General features: G+C 44.7%; 1 protein-coding gene across 1 annotated transcript in view; it reads right to left on the reverse strand.

Annotated features, from left to right (window-relative positions):
- Positions 1–2956: 2956 nt before the first annotated feature.
- The window catches only part of ELSPBP1 (epididymal sperm binding protein 1), a 34054-nt gene continuing 21048 nt past the window's right edge, over positions 2957–15962 (reverse strand). Inside the window, exons 2-6 of the mRNA XM_011223271.3 lie at positions 15514–15607; positions 10327–10464; positions 6585–6731; positions 5381–5539; positions 2957–3114 (exon numbers count right to left, since the gene is read on the reverse strand). Coding sequence (XP_011221573.1) covers positions 2957–3114; positions 5381–5539; positions 6585–6731; positions 10327–10464; positions 15514–15583 — 672 coding nt within the window. The 5' untranslated portion in view covers positions 15584–15607. The remainder of the gene's footprint in view (positions 3115–5380; positions 5540–6584; positions 6732–10326; positions 10465–15513; positions 15608–15962) is intronic.

The raw sequence follows: 15962 nt of genomic DNA on the forward strand, positions 1-15962 counted from the left end.
TTCTGCCCATCCCACTCGTCACTCACCTACTCAGTGTGATATTTGCTGAGTCCCTCTGTGCCGGGCGTTATTCCAGGTGATGGAAGTAGAGCAACGATAAGGTACTTGACCTCAAGGAGCTCGCATTCTAGAGCCACACGATGCAGTGGGAACTTCCGCGATGATGGAATGTTCTAGATCTGTGCTATTATGGTACCCACTCGCCACATGTGGCTACTGAGTTTTAAACGTGGTGAATGAGGCTGAGAAACTGAATTTCATTTTTATTTTACTAAGTTAACATTTTGTCAACACTGATTGTATGAATGACGTCAAGAGGGCAAGAGGAAGGGCATTCCGCACAAGGAAGGCACAGAGGCTGGAGTCAGCGTGGTGGCTTCAGGAGTAGGGCAGTGGCGGGAGGGTACCGAGTGAGGAGGCAGTGGTAGGACGTGTGTGAGGGAAGGCTTCAGACCAGCAGGGGGCACATGTGGGATCTGGGGGCAGGAGAGATGGGTTTCCTGCGGCGTGTCTGTATGTGGTTAAGGGAGGATTGATCATCTGGTTGTTCTTGAGCTACAGGGGATGAGATCTCTGGGCTTCTCGAATGTCTATGCAACACTGTTTTAGACAATCAGACTGGTACTGCATGTGGCCGAATGGTTAAATCTATTCCTGATGGCTTCGTGCAGTGTGGGATAGTGGTAGCGGCTGCTCCGTGCATCATGATAGAGGAGGAGGGGGAAGAGCGGGGCGGGGGGGAGGGAGGAGAGCAACAATGTGATGATGCATCTGGGCTCATGGGAAACAGATTCTGTCTGTCATCCATTAGTGATGTCTGCCATGGGCACGGGGAAGGAATAGTCAAGGTAGTCTTGCAATGAATTTTCTTTTTTTTTTTTTAATTCTTTATTTAAATTCAATCTAGTTAACATATACTGTATTATTAGTTTCAGGGGTAGAATTTAGTGATTTGTCAGTTGCATATAACACCCAGTGCTCATTACATCGAGTGCAATGAATTTTCTACTTTCTGTTTACTTACTAATTTATTTATTAATGATTTAACAAGTATCTATAAATGCTCCACCCAGATCTACGTTCTCCCAGAAAGAGAGGGCAGGCTGCAGTTCCTTCTTCAGGCCCCTGGGCTGAGAATCTGACCTGCCCCCATGAGACTCACCAACCCAGTCCCGAAAGCTTCCTTCACCACACATTCCGGTCCCTCACCATATCTCATTCCAGGAAGCACCAAGGGCAGCCCCGGGGTTAACTGTGGGCTCCTTTATTGGTGGTTATGCCACATTTCCCCTCTGTTCTTCACAAAGGACCAAGTGATAAAGCAAAATGGCGGACAAGGTATTTCTAAAAGTGATTAAACTTGAAAGACTCAATGAAAAAGATGAAGCAGGTTCCAGACTTGGCGTGTCCATCTTCCTCTGAAGATGTTTCTCATCCCCTGGAAAATAGAATCACAAGCCAGCATTCAGCTGATAGGTACGCACTGACTCAAATGTAATGTGAATAGAAAAGTATTGTATTGGTTGTCAAGACTGAGCCAGAAGATGAGGTGGCTGAGCCAAGAGCGGTTAGACACCCCTGCCCCTCACTTGGCTCATGGGGCCCAGAAGCCCCTGAGCATGAGAACCCTAACCTCACCTCTACTAATATGTTTGGTGGAAGAGGGATCTGAAGAAGGTAGTTGTGCTCTGGTGGACAGGAATCAGTGGCAGGGCACTGAAAATGTTCTTCATTCTAGACACAGCCTTGGAATGACTTGGTATTTCTTGGTTTTGTTGTAGAGAGAGTGTGTGTGTGTGCAAGTGGGGGGTGAGGGGGAGGGTGAGGGAGAGAATCACAAGCAGACTCAGTGCTGAGCCCAGAGCTGGACTTGGGCTCAATCCACGACCCTGAGATCATGACCTGAGCCAAAATCAAGAGATGCTTAACCCACTGAGCCACCCAGGCGTCCCAACTTAGGGATGTTTTTAAATATCCACCCTGTTAAGATGGTACCCAGAGCCCCAAGCCCACTCCTTTGCCTCTCCTCAGTTCCGGGAAGATAATTTTCATGACCAAGCCAGAATTCAGGAGGAGTCACTAATACTGGTGTCACTCTTTTTTTTTTTTTTTTAAAGATTTTATTTATTTATTCGACAGAGATAGAGACAGCCAGCGAGAGAGGGAACACAAGCAGGGGGAGTGGGAGAGGAAGAAACAGGCTCATATCGGAGGAGCCTGACGTGGGGGCTCGATCCCATAACGCCGGGATTACGCCCTGAGCCGAAGGCAGACGCTTAACCGCTGTGCCACCCAGGCGCCCCTGGTGTCACTCTTAAGGCACATGCGTCCTAAGGGCAAATATTGCTAGAAACACCAGAGTTGTCCGCATGTCTGACGAAAGGGCTTCTGTTTGTGTTTAAATCCCAAAACCACTGAGTGATTAGGTCAGTGGACCCATGCAGGGGGTCTGGAGAGTTTCCACTGGCCTTAGCCAGAGGAAAGGGCTGGAAGGGGGAGTGAGGTTGGTCCTGCGGAGAGAATTGAGGACTTATATGTGAAGGTGGGGGAGGGACCCACACGATGGGGAGCAGAAGTGACCCCCACCTTTTCCTCCATTGGCTACTTAGTGATGGGGGTGGCAGATCAGCATCCTAGTTCCATGGCTTCTGGGGACCAGAGAAGTCTTGGTGATCTCCTTTCAAGCTCATCTTTTCTTCTCACACTCCAGTGTGAGAAATTCCATTTTCCTATCTGGCACACCCAAGGCCTCCAGGACCTAAAACTTGGCATGATACTTTTCTGTGTCTGAAAGACTTCGTCCACCTCCTTCTAATTTGGGAAGCTATCCCAGTCTTCGCCCACCCCCCCTTCACCTCATCTCTGGGTCATGGAGCTCACGCTGCTGGGAAATGCAGTGAATCATGCTGGAAGGACACAGCATTGCCCTGGGTATGTTAAGCCTCTCACCTTTGCATCAGCAATACACCCAGGTGCGGTCCCGGTCATAGTTGTAAGAGGTTGCACACCACGTAAGGTTCTGCTTTGTTCCTTTGTCCGTACATTTAAAATAATTCTTGTTTTTATAGTTGAATGGGAAGTGGCAGGGAAGGCCAGGAACCAAGGAGGAAATTCCTAGGGAAAAGAAGGGGATAGGACAGTGGTTACCCCTGTGCCTTTACGATATGGTGAAGGCTTAGTCTTCAGAGCCCACCCTAAAATCAAAATTGGGTCCATATTTCCTGTGGGTGTGTTGTTTGGGCACTGTTCAGAGGCTCCCATTAGAGGCGAGAAATATCAGAGAGATTTTCTTCCCTGGGAAGCTATTTGAGTTTAGCTCAATGGGGTGTGGAATGGGGAACAAGGGCAGAGTGAAAGCACAAGGATTCCTGGCAGAGGAAGAGAGAAGGACGGCGTCATGTCACCAGGGGACCAGGGAGTAGAGTGGGAAGCAGGGAGAGGACATATTACAGGGGCTTCTCTTTTTTTTTTTTTTAAAGACTTTATTTATTTATTCGACAGAGATAGAGACAACCAGCGAGAGAGGGAACACAAGCAGGGGGAGTGGGAGAGGAAGAAGCAGTGGGGCTCGATCCCACAACGCCGGGGGGCTCGATCCCACAACGCCGGGATCACGCCCTGAGCCGAAGGCAGACGCCCAACCGCTGTGCCACCCAGGCGCCCCGGGGCTCCTCTTTATTCACAGATCCTCAATGTGCGAATTAGCCACTTGCTAAAATTTATTTGGAGCCCAAATCAATACTGGTGGGGCTTCTGTGGTCGTGTGTGGACCAGCACCCACATTCCTGGGTGAAGCCCGGCAAGGCTGCACCCTGCCTTCTCCATGCAACTCTTGCGCAGTAGACGAGGGTTTAAAATGTCCAAGAGGAGGGGCGCCTGGGTGGTGCAGTCTTTAAGCGTCTGCCTTCGGCTCAGGGCGTGATCCCAGCATTCTGGGTTCGAGCCCCGCATCAGGCTCCTCCGCTATGAGCCTGCTTCTTCCTCTCCCACTCCCCCTGTTTGTGTTCCCTCTCTCGCTGGCTGTCTCTGTCAAATAAATAAATAAAAAATCTTTTAAAAATAAATAAATAAGTAAAATGCCCAAGACGAGTGCTGAAGAGCTGTCCAGAGTGCTGAAGTTCAGGCAGCCTGGGATGTGCCTTGTGGGGAAATATTGTCTTATATTTACAGAGAAATGTTCTATTTTCCTTCCTTGAGGGCTTCTAACCTGATCATCCACCAAATCTACGTTTGTTCTCCTTTCTTAGCAAAATTGCCCAAAACATGCAATGGCGCCGAAAGATCACCACGTGACCTCTTCATGTCCTTCTAGAACATTGTCCAAACAGTCCCTAAGGGTCACCTGATTCTCTTGCTCAGTGTCAGCAGACTTTTTCTAGAAAGGGTGAGATGGTAGGTATTTTCAGCTTCATGCCTTATACAGTCTCTGTCTTTATATATGGGCCCTGAGATTTGAATATAATGATCCTTCTTTGGACTTTTTTCAAACATATAAAAATGTAAAAATGATTCTTAGGTTGGGGGACAAAAGAAGAGCTGGTCTAGATGTGGCCCATAAGCAGAATGCAGTTTGCAGACCCCAGCTCTAGGGAAACAGAACTTTGTCTAACATTACTTGCTATTGTATTGGTTGGAGGCCCCGACTCTGGAACTTGTAGAAGACTGATATATCGTGAATGGTTTTTGTTCAACAGAGATGCCAGTAATTTCTGTCTGGTAGACAAGATAACCACAAAGGTTGGATTGCCCTTTAGATGTCCATAGATTTTATAGCGAACTTAACAACCTTGCTTGTGCTCAACACCCTTCTCTTCACTGACTTACTATGTTTCTTATAATGTCCCCTGAATTGGGGGACATTATAATGTCTTATAATGTCATTATATGTCTCATATAATATCTTCTATTATATAAGACATTCTATGTCTTTTAATGTCCCCTTGTCCTTCCAGTTCCCTTGTTAATAGATTTTTTTCTTTCAAGCCCCAGTGTGGGGCTTGACCTCACAACCCTAAGATCAAGACCTGAGATGAGATCAAGGGTTGGACTCAACCAAACGAGCCACCCAGGCACCCCAGATTTTTTTAAACCTTAGCATATGCTTACTCTATGTTTGTACAAGCAAGCATTTGGTGTTTCACATTTTGAAAATCTTATATTGACCACTTTCTCTTGGATCTTAAGTGGCCCGTATTTTGCCTGTCACACTGTCTCATTGTTTATGTTCTTTGCTCATCAGATCCATGAGGAAGGGACCCTGCATTACTCATCACCACTGCCCAACACGGTGTCTGGCACACAGTAGGGCTGGAGTAGGTGTTTGCTGAGTAAATGAATGAAGCAATCCACCGTGTCCACCCAGTCCCCTTCCCTGGATTACTAGTGTCGGCACAGAGGCTCCACTTCCCATCCTCATCCATGCTCTCCGTGGTTGGGCACCAGAGCTTGTTGTTTTCATCCTCAATGCATTCAAAGATCGTGCTATTTCTGTAGATGGAGGGGAAGATGCAGGGCTTGCTGAAAGAATTTCCCCCGTACTCTGAAAATAATCATGGAAAGGTCACAGGGACAAAAAGAGACAACAAAAAGAGCTTCCATTTATCACACATGAACCAGGCGCTGTGTTTTATCTCACGAAAGGCAACATAACATTGAACGTGCCCAGTCGAGTTCCTGGTGATGTTATTATGTCCACTTTGCATACAAGTTAGAGCCCAGACTGTCAAGGACCACACAGTTTACCGTCTACCTGCACAAAGGCTTTTGTGTTCCACAGGCTTCATCAACAGAGTTATTGTGAGATTTAAGGATAAGGTTGGTAGGGTTAAGGACATAAGAGATGGATGGCTAGGGCAAAAATGTAATTAAGGCTTTATATGGGATTAGGATTTTTTGAGTGCTGAGGGAAGAACATAATTAAGATTTTATACAGGAATAAGTGTGCTCATGGATAGGTGCCTCACATGAATCTTCATCTCAAAGGAGGCAACACTACTTAGTGAGGAAGCATGGGCATCAGAGCCATATGGATTTAAAGTCAAATCCTAACTCTGACGTTGCCTAGGAGTGTGACCTTGAGCAGGACTTAATTTTACTGTGACCATTTATTGAATAGGGGGAGAATAGCATCTCATTGAGCTTCCATGGGAAGGTTCAATGGGAGGTTATATATAGAGGTCCTGGATCAGAGTGTAATACAGAGATAGCTCTAGAATGAATGGAGGTCATTAAAAAGTGAAGAATTAAGATGAAATATTAAGGAAGGGTCCAGCACTTGGTGAATCTGCTTATTGCCAGTTCTGGCAACAGAAATAACTGAAAACCAATGTCAGGACTACAGTCCATGGTTTTGGTTTTCAGGACAACTAGATTTTCCATGCTAACACTGGGGGCTCAGAGGAACATGGCCTCAGGACATTCCTTTCTTCTGTGGTTGTCCTAATGTACTCTCCAAGAAGACACTTGGTTCCTAGAAGTTTTGCTCCCATTGCTCTGCTCTCCCTTGTGCCACCGTCCCCTCAGGAGAATCATTGCTAGCTCCCCTTCTCTCCACCAAACACCCCATCCCTGCTCCAGTGCCTCACCATTGGTTTCACAGTATTTCCACTGCTGCTTCTCATCAAAGTTGGAGGTGACGGAGCACCACAGCCTTCCGAGGAAGCTGCCCTCTATGATGCAGCTGTTATGGGACCTTCCTCGATAGATGAAGGGGAAGATGCATCGTGGGTAATCTGTACGGAAAGGAGCCCGTGAGTGGTTTGACTTTCTCCAGCCATTCACGGGACAGTCATTTAATCGCCCATCCATCCACCCATCCATCCATCCATCCATCCATCCATCCATCCAACTATCCATTAGCCACCAAAATACAGGACAAGCATCAAATCTGGAAGAGATTTTATTCATTCATTTCATCAAGCATTTCATAAAGAGAGCCTCTTCCTGTACTTTCACCCTTAAAACGTCCCCAACAGAGTTCCCAATCCCAACCATGGCGCCCCCACCTGCTGAACAAACAAACAACATACTTCACTGTGTCATAAAAATGAATCTCTTAGAATCAGCAAAAGACCTATAGGAATCAAGACAAAGAATTTTGATGGTTTATGACCAACAGATGAAGTTAAGACCTTGACATACAAAAGAATGTTGCCATCACCAAAAAAAAAAAGAAAGAAAGAAAGAAAGAAAGTCAAATATCAGGGAAGTCAAATACAGTAAAATTATCATCTAGGTGCTGGTGCCTTATTGCAACTTCTGTAGATAATCTGAATTTCCCACCACAAATGTAGTACAACGAATATAGTTTGGGACATTATGTTTATAGTGGGTGGATTTACTCACACTAAGGGAGGGATTCAGGGTCATTTGGAGATGATGGCGGGGTTTTCATAGATGAAGGGCTGAAGGAAGCCTTCCTTGAGCAGGTGGCATTTGAGAAGAGGCTCTCACAATGTGGCAAAGCCAGCCATGCAAAAACTGGGGGGAATCGAGGTCCAGGCAGAGGGAATAAAAGTGTGAAGAGTTCAAAGACAGGAAGGAGTTCAGAATATTCAAGAAACATGACAATCAGTGTAGCTGGAGCTCAGCAGGCAAGGAAGGGAGTGGAAAAAGATGAGGACAGAAAGGGCAAGGTCATGTAGAGCTTTGCAGACCAAGGTGAAGGGTCTTTTCCTCCTCCCCCTCCCCTTCTTCTCTTTCTCCTCCTGCTCCTTCTCCTCCTCTTCCTCCTATTGAGTTGTAGGAGTTCTTTTGCATACTTCAGATATTAACCCCTTATCAGATTATGATTTGCAAATATTTTCTCCCATTTCATGGTTGCCTTTTCATTTTATTGATGTTTTCTTTTCTATACAGAAGCTTTGTAGTTTGACGTAGTCCCACTTGTTTATTTTTGGTTTTGTTGCCTTTGATTTTGGTGTCGAATCCAAAAAATCATCGCCAAGACTGATGTCTCACAGCTTACTCCCATGTTTTCTTATAGGAGTTCTGTGGCTTCACAGCTTATGTTCAAGTCTTCAATCATTTTGAGTTGACTTTTGTGCATAGTGTAAGATAGGGGTCCAGTTTCATTCTTTTGCATGTGGCTGTCCAGTTTTCCCAACACCACTTATTGACAAGATTGTCCTTTCCCCATTACATATTCTTGGCTCCTTTGTCATAAATTAATTGATCATATATGCATTAGCTTATTTCTGGACTCTCAATTCTGTTCCATTGATCCATGTGTCTGTTTTTATGCCAATACCATACTGTTTTTATTCCTATAGCTTTGTAATGTAGTCCGAAATCAGGAAGTGTGATGCCTCCTGCTTTGTTGTTCTTTTCAGTATTGCATTGGCTTTCCAAGGGTCAGGGTCTTCTTCTAAGTGTGCAGCTGAACCACAGAGGGGCACGAGCAGGGGAGTAGCATTGCCTGACTTCACATTCCAAAAAGGGTTCTTTGAGTGATATGTGGAGAATCGATTGGAGGGAAATGAGGGGGATTTGGGGAGACCAGTTAGCAAATTTTGGCAGGCAGGGCTGATGGTGATTCAGAGAAGGATGGAAGCAGGGGAGGCAGTTTCTTCCCAGAAGCTGAAGCTAGGGTCTATTTTGAAGGCAAAATTAAGTCTAGTTGGTGGGTTACACGTGGGGTGGGAAGGGAAGAATTAGGGATAACTCTGTTTTTCTGATTTACACAGTGGTGGCACCTTGTCCTTATTGAGGAAGCCTGCATATGAGCAGAAAAGCCTGTGCACAGTAGTGTATTTCTAAGTGATATGAATACGGTAAGCTAACATCTCTAGGAACTGCCATGGATCCCTGTTTCTGATTTCGCTATTCCGCTCACAAGGAGAAGCGTCCTGCGAGTCATTAGTTGGGAATTCCCATGGAAACCACTTCCCCACGACTATGGGCTAAGGCTAAGACATTAAAGCTAGTGGGATAGAGAGGTAGTGAGATACCCGCCAGTATGGGTCCAAAGAGCAGTACTTGGTTCAGGAGCCAGAGCGGAGGGAGGAGATGGAAAAGGCACCCCTTCATCTAATAGGAGCCCTTGGGGATACGTCTGAAAGGGTTTAATCAAATGCAAGCTGTTGACTCTCTAGGCCTTGATTGTGTCTAGTATAAGCACTTATGGCAGAGTTTGGTCCCCTTTTGTACATCTTACGCATGTTCGGGGACATGTTCCAGAATTTAAAAAAAAAAAAAAAAAAAAAACCTCTTTCTGATTTTCAGATTCAGTCTCAACCATTTGATTCTGATTTGCATCGTTTGAACTGGAATGAGATTTTCCACCATAGATAGTATTGCTTCCAGGTTTGGTTTGGCTTTTTCAGTGTAATGGGGCTTCTCTGTTGTCATTTTTAGCTCTTACAATCGAAAAGATTCTGCTTGGAGGTACAAGCCTTGGGCCACTTTTTAATATCTTTTAGGTTAGTTATGATCATGTGTGCTTAATTACTTTATTATCCGTTTGCTTCATTTTATTTCTGTCTTAGACTGCAGTTATAGAATGATGTTGATTTATTTTGAAATTATGAATTTAGAATAGGTAATGTTCTTTTTAAAGTTTATTTCAGGATAGTAAAAGGGATGTTATACTTATTATCAAAGGAAGAATTTGATCTAACAGAGTCAAGAACAGTGGTATGAGGAAAAAGTAAATCCTAAATATTCAAAGTCTGGTTACTAGTACGAACAATTAAAATGTCCAACAATAGGATATTGGTTAAAACAAAATGCCTTTTGTCCTGTGCACAAAAGATAGAAATCATATAATTGCAAAAATGTCTCGGGCTTTGAGAAAAAAAGCAAACAGTCTCTGAAATCCCTTCTCTGTTATATTTTGTTTCCTTATTAATTTAGAAAAATCAAGAAAGAGGGGCGCCTGGGTGGCACAGCGGTTAAGTGTCTGCCTTCGGCTCAGGGCGTGATCCCGGCATCATGGGATCGAGCCCCACATCAGGCTCCTCCGCTATGAGCCTGCTTCTTCCTCTCCCACTCCCCCTGCTTGTGTTCCCTCTCTCGCTGGCTGTCTCTATCTCTGTCGAATAAATAAATAAAATCTTTAATAAATAAATAAATAAAAAGAAAAAGAAAAATCAAGAAAGAGACGAAGAATACGGTGGTTCAGAGAGCACCATTTTCAACACTATCATTGTTAACGTTATTACCCATTCCTAGTATCCAGTGTTTGGCCTCACGCAGCATTTCTAGGCACACACACATAAATCATAACTCGTCTTCAAAAATATGGCCATATTATACAAATGCACACATTCTCTTTTGGGACCCATCATTTGAGGAGGCCTGCTGAGGGGACAGCGTGGCACCACTCACCGTCCACCATGCAATACTTCCACTGCCCGTCATAAATGGCTCTGGTTGCACACCAAGGAGAGAAGCTATTGGTTTTGATGCAAGAAAAGTAAGAAGACCCCTTGTAGATGAAGGGAAAGACACATGAATCTTTCTGATCTGGAAGACAGACAAAACAGAGGGGCTTCGTCACAGTGAATGAGCCAAGGATGAGTCTTGGTTTGGTTCTCATGGGGGGTCTGAAGGCGACACGTGGAGTCTTAGCACCCAGCCTTCTCATGACATATAAGGGCATGTCCAGCTTATGTTGGGACCCAAGAGAACAGGGAAGGAGTCTCATAAACCATGAAAGCAACCAGGATACAGTTTTCCTCCAGACCACCAGAGCACCATCAACGTCACAGAAAACACATTTGGTAAAGGTCATAAGCTCACAGTAGGTAATGGAAGGACACACATTAAATAACTCTGAAAAACAATTTCATTTTGCAATGCTCTTTTCAATCCTGATGACACAAAAGAGAAAGCTTCCTTTTAATGCTAGTATTTCTCTACCATATCTCTAATTCTCAATAATCTCCCTTTTTAACAACAACAACAACAACAACAACAAGAGGGCAGGACTCAGGCTCAAATCCTTATTGGGACAATAGCATCTAGTAGAATGTAATAATAGGATTTTGTTTTCATAGTATTTATTTTTGTGCACAATTTCTATTTATGGCAACTAGTAGCATTTTTATAGGTTAGAGAGCTGATGTTAACTATTCTTTAAAATAAGGGTGTTTAAGTGAAGAAGAGTGATCACATCTAAAGAAGGTTGAGCAAATGTTAGTGCTGGTGGTGTGCAGATGTGGCAAATATTGACGGGGTGATACTTGGATGAATAAAGGTAGAGAAATGCAACCCTTCGCCTTTGTATTCCTGGGTGTGAGGACAGGGACTTTGTCTTTGACGTAGTGTATCCTTGGAAACTAGAACAGTGACTTGCTCATGGTAGATGCTTAAGAAAGAACTGACAGAATGAAGAAACACTTTCAGAAAATGCCACATGAAAAAAAGCTAAATGGGTTTCTTTAATGAAGGACTCATCAGAAGGGTCAGTATGCAAATGAGAATTGAATTAGCAAGAGACGTAGGGAGTAGATGGAATTGTCCTTTTCCCCCCATTCCTTGGTAGCATTGGAGACTATTGGTCCCTGAAACACATCTTAAGAAATTCTATTCCAGCCCAAATTCTTCACATCGTGGAGAAGGAAGTGAAGATGAGTGAATTCCTTATCTGTGAAAGATAAGGAATCATTTCAACTCAATGCCTTTTTTTTTAAGCAGAACTAGAATGAGAACTAGAATTTTGTATCTAATGGTCCAGAATCATAGCTTTTCTCTTTGCCTTCACCCTGTCATACCTCCTCCCTTCGCTTTCTCCCTCCCTCAAAGACATAATGAAGGCTTACTATGACTAAGACATTCTGATAGGTTAATGTGCACACACACACGTGTGTGCGTGTGTGCTCACGTTCCAAACATGGTGAGGCAAAGCTTCCATGGACTCACTAAACCTATCTTCTTTTTCTTTCTGGGCTCTTAGCTCGAACCCATTGTTTGGCCTCTCTTATGGTTAGGTGGGGCCACGGGACTCAGTTACAACTCCTGGAATGTGGGTGGAAATGATGTTCTCCATCTCCTTGCTCAGAAAAATCCCAGGCAAACCTGCGTGTTCCTTTCTTCCTCTGCCAGCTGGATACAGAGCCATGGTTCTCGATGGAGAAGGGGACATTAGACAGTGTTTGGAGACATTTTGGTTGTTACAACTGGGAGAAGGGGGAGCTGGTAGCTGTGCTCCTGGTATCTACCAGGCAGACGCCAGGGATGTTGCTAAACTTCTTACCATGCACAGGTTCCAGAACAAAGTCACCTGGCCGCAGAGGTCAATAGTGCCCAGGTTGAGAAACTCAGATAAAGAGGATCCTGCAGAGAACACTGAGGCCCTAGGAGGTGGAGACGCCATGATACGGAAGGGTCTTGTGTCTCTGAATCACAGCAAAAGAGGCTTCACACCAAACATCCGCGTTGAAGTGCTAAATGAGCTTGACGTGAACTCTACTGAGTTCGGCCACTGACTTTTGGGGATAGTCAGTCTGTTACCAATACAGGTGAACAAGACATCCTCTCTATCTTTGGCCTGGTAGCCCCATCTCTTCTGGATCAGATTCTAACCCTCTATAATCAGACCTAAGCCATCATAAGGGTGGATGAAGGATGTACCGGGAGAGGGTGGAAAAGGCAGACCTCCATCTTTGGGCTTCGCCAATGGGTTGATGAAAGTAGGGGCCCTTAACTCACATTGCATTGTCCACCTATGGGTCTCAGGATTTTTTGGGTCTTGGTTTTATAAAGTTGAAACCAGTTAATATCTGGAAAGTAGAAGAATACCTGGAACATGACTGCTACTCGACAGGTGTTAGGTGTCATCACGTCACCGTCATCATCGTCATCAATGATTCCCAGTCATGGACACCACTGGTATGTACGATGCTGGTGGTGAAGGGAGGGCAGGCAGATGCCCCCCGACACAGGATTAAGATTATCCTTGGGAGTTGTTAGTAAGAATCAACGCGTAATAGATACTATTAGCCATCTGCAAAGTAATCCGGCAGATGGTCTAATCTTCTTAACTGGGTTAAAATCCCCATAATCTGGGCCCTGCTGACCTCTCTGTTCTCACTGCCTGATTAACATTTCCTCGACCTTCCTCCACGGTCTTTCTTGTCTTTGGCATTTGGCTCATGCCCTTCACCCTGATCTTTTCTTTCTTCCTAGGCTTACTCCTTGTTACTCAACTATACGACTTGATACAGTATGGATCAATACTCTTCCACACTCTTATAATACTCTGAGCCAATCTGTATAAATGTACTTATGAAATATTTAAAGAATATAGTTATCTGTTTACATGTCTATCACTCCCATTTGCAGCGAGATTTCTGAGTATGGGACATGAGTTTTATTATTGCTATGTTTCTGGTTCATTGCATGGTGCCTGGCATTTGGGAATCACTCAATAAATGTGTATTGAATAAATTAGCCCATAACTACATGCAGAGGAAACATAAGGATGCCAAGTCTCGCCACAGGAATGTGGGTGTGGTCTCAGAAAGGTATGACCAGAATGAGACAAGACCTGGAAAAGTTGGCATTGCTCCCTGTCTGAATAAACTGTGGGTTCTTAACCTTTCTGGGGACTTGTCAGTTCTTTTGAGAAGCCAGACCTTCTCTCTGGGAAAATGCTTATACCTCCCGGTGGCAGAGACTGCTGTGTGTTCAAAGCCAGCTTCATCTTCCTCCCAAACGTACTGTTGAAAACCACATTTCCCAGACTCCCTTGCAGCTAAGCATCCTGTGGCCAAAAAAAACCCCTCTCCTCCAAGATCACCAGACTCTTGATCCTTGTCTATGGGCCCCAGGCAAAGAATCCACAGAGCACCCTAAAGCCCTAGGGGGTGGTGGAGCCCCACAATGGAAAGTTCAGGGACCCCTACTGACCCAAGTGCACCCTCATTGGACTTTATAGGAATGAGAAATAAAAAGCTTTGTGTTAAGCTGCTGATAATTTGGAGTTTCTCTGTTTCAATATCTATTCTCACTACCCTGATAAATACACACCTTTTTAATACCAATCCAGGGTTTCATGGACTCTAGTGCTTGCCCAGTGACCTCATGGTAGGAATCTCTGGAATACAGAATGTGATCATGGAAAAAGAAAGGACTCCGTGGAATCCAAGGGCATGGAAACAGGAGTGTTTCTAGAGCCTCTTTAAGGGAGAGGGTTCGCTGGGGAGAAAAGGATTTTAATTGTAGAGAACTGTTTCACCATAGTTTGAGTGAACTATATATAATCAGGGACTCTTTGTTCTGCTTCTGTGCTTACCATACGATGTTTGAGTGGTTGCTTTAGATTCCTAGATATATTAAGAGTGTAGCCTCACATCCACTAGAATGGCTACTTTTTTTTTTTTTTTAGCAGAAAACAAGAAGTGTTGGCAAGGATGTGGAGAAACTGAAACCCTCATGCACTGTCGATGGGAGTATAAAATGATGCAGCTGCTTTGGAAAACAGCATGGCAGTTCTTCAAACAATTAAACATAGAATTATCATATGACCCAGCAATTCCCCTTCTGGGTGTGTCCCCTAAAGAACTGAAAGTGGGTTCTCAAAGAAGTATTTGTAACACCCTGTGATTATACCAGCATTATTCACAATAGCCAAAAGGTAGAAGCAATCCAAGGCCATCAATGGATGAGTGGATAAACAAAACGTGGACATACCACTATGCCCATGTGCGTATCACACACACAGTGCAATGTCACTCAGCCCTAAAGGGAAAGGGAATTCTGACACGTGCTAGAACATGGATGAATCTGGAGGACATTAGGCTGAGTGACGTAAGCCAGTCACAAAAAGATAAGTACTGTTTGAGTCCACTTTCATGAGGTATCCAGAGCAGTCGAGTTCATGGAGAAGGAAAGTAGAATGGTTGTTGCCAGGGCTGGAGGGACGGGAAGTGTGAGTCGTTTAACTGGTACAGAGTTTTAGTTTTGCAAGCTGAAAAGAGTGCTGGCTATTGGTTGTGCAACAATGTGAATGCATTTCTACTGAATTGTATACTTCAAAATGATTAAGATGGTAAAATTCTGGGCATTTTACCACAATTTAAGAAAAAGAGCGGAGGTCTGGTCTAAGTTGGAGTCTGAAGACTCAATCCACTGAAATTATAGAGCCTCCTCCCTATTTTTAGAGGGAGAGAGATTGAGCAGGTGAGTGGTGGGGGAGGGTAAAGGGAGAGGGAGAGAATCTTAAGCAGGCTCCACGCCCACCTCAGACCCCAACGTGAGGCTCAAGCTCACGGACCTGAGCCAAAATCCAGAGTCAGACGTGTAACCAACAGAGCCACCCAGGCGCCTCTAGAGGGGCCCCCTTTTCATGAACATATGTGCACTTCCCTACCATGTGCTGACCATTATGAAAGGTGCTTGTGTCCATTACATCCAGGGTCTCGCTTCCCATGTTTCAGTTATCCGCGGTCAAGGCGGTCCAGAAACAGATGATTCTCTATCTCCTCTCTATCTGAATCCAGGAATCCTTGCTGTGGCCAGTTCATTCTTTCTGATTTCCAAATCCTCCCCATCATTTTCCAGTATACTCACTTCCACTCGTCTCATAGGAGTAGAGGAGGAAGGCCGTCCACCCCAGCAGGTAACTGGACCATGGGTTCATCTCAACTGGCCTCTTCTTTCTGGACTGAAGGAAGACAAAAACATTTTTTTAAAGATTTTATTTATTTATTTGACAGAGAGAGAGAGAGCGTGCGCACAAGCAGGAGGAGGGGCAGAGGGAGAGGAAGACTTCCCGCCAAGCAGAGACTCGATCCCAGGACCCTGAGAGCACGACCTAAGCAGAAGACAGATGCTCAACTGACTGAGCCACCCAGGCGCCCCAGGAAGACAAAAAATTTGCTCTTATGGATTCCCTCTTCTTCCACTTACTCCCAGGTTTGGTGTCACGCATGCTGTTTTACTTTCTACCCCTAGAGGGCAGTGAAGAATAATTTACTCTTAGAGGAAAGAAACACATACACCGTCATTATGGAGGGAGC

This window comes from Ailuropoda melanoleuca, chromosome 12 (assembly GCF_002007445.2).
Source record: "Ailuropoda melanoleuca isolate Jingjing chromosome 12, ASM200744v2, whole genome shotgun sequence".
In the NCBI taxonomy this organism is placed as follows: domain Eukaryota; kingdom Metazoa; phylum Chordata; class Mammalia; order Carnivora; family Ursidae; genus Ailuropoda; species Ailuropoda melanoleuca.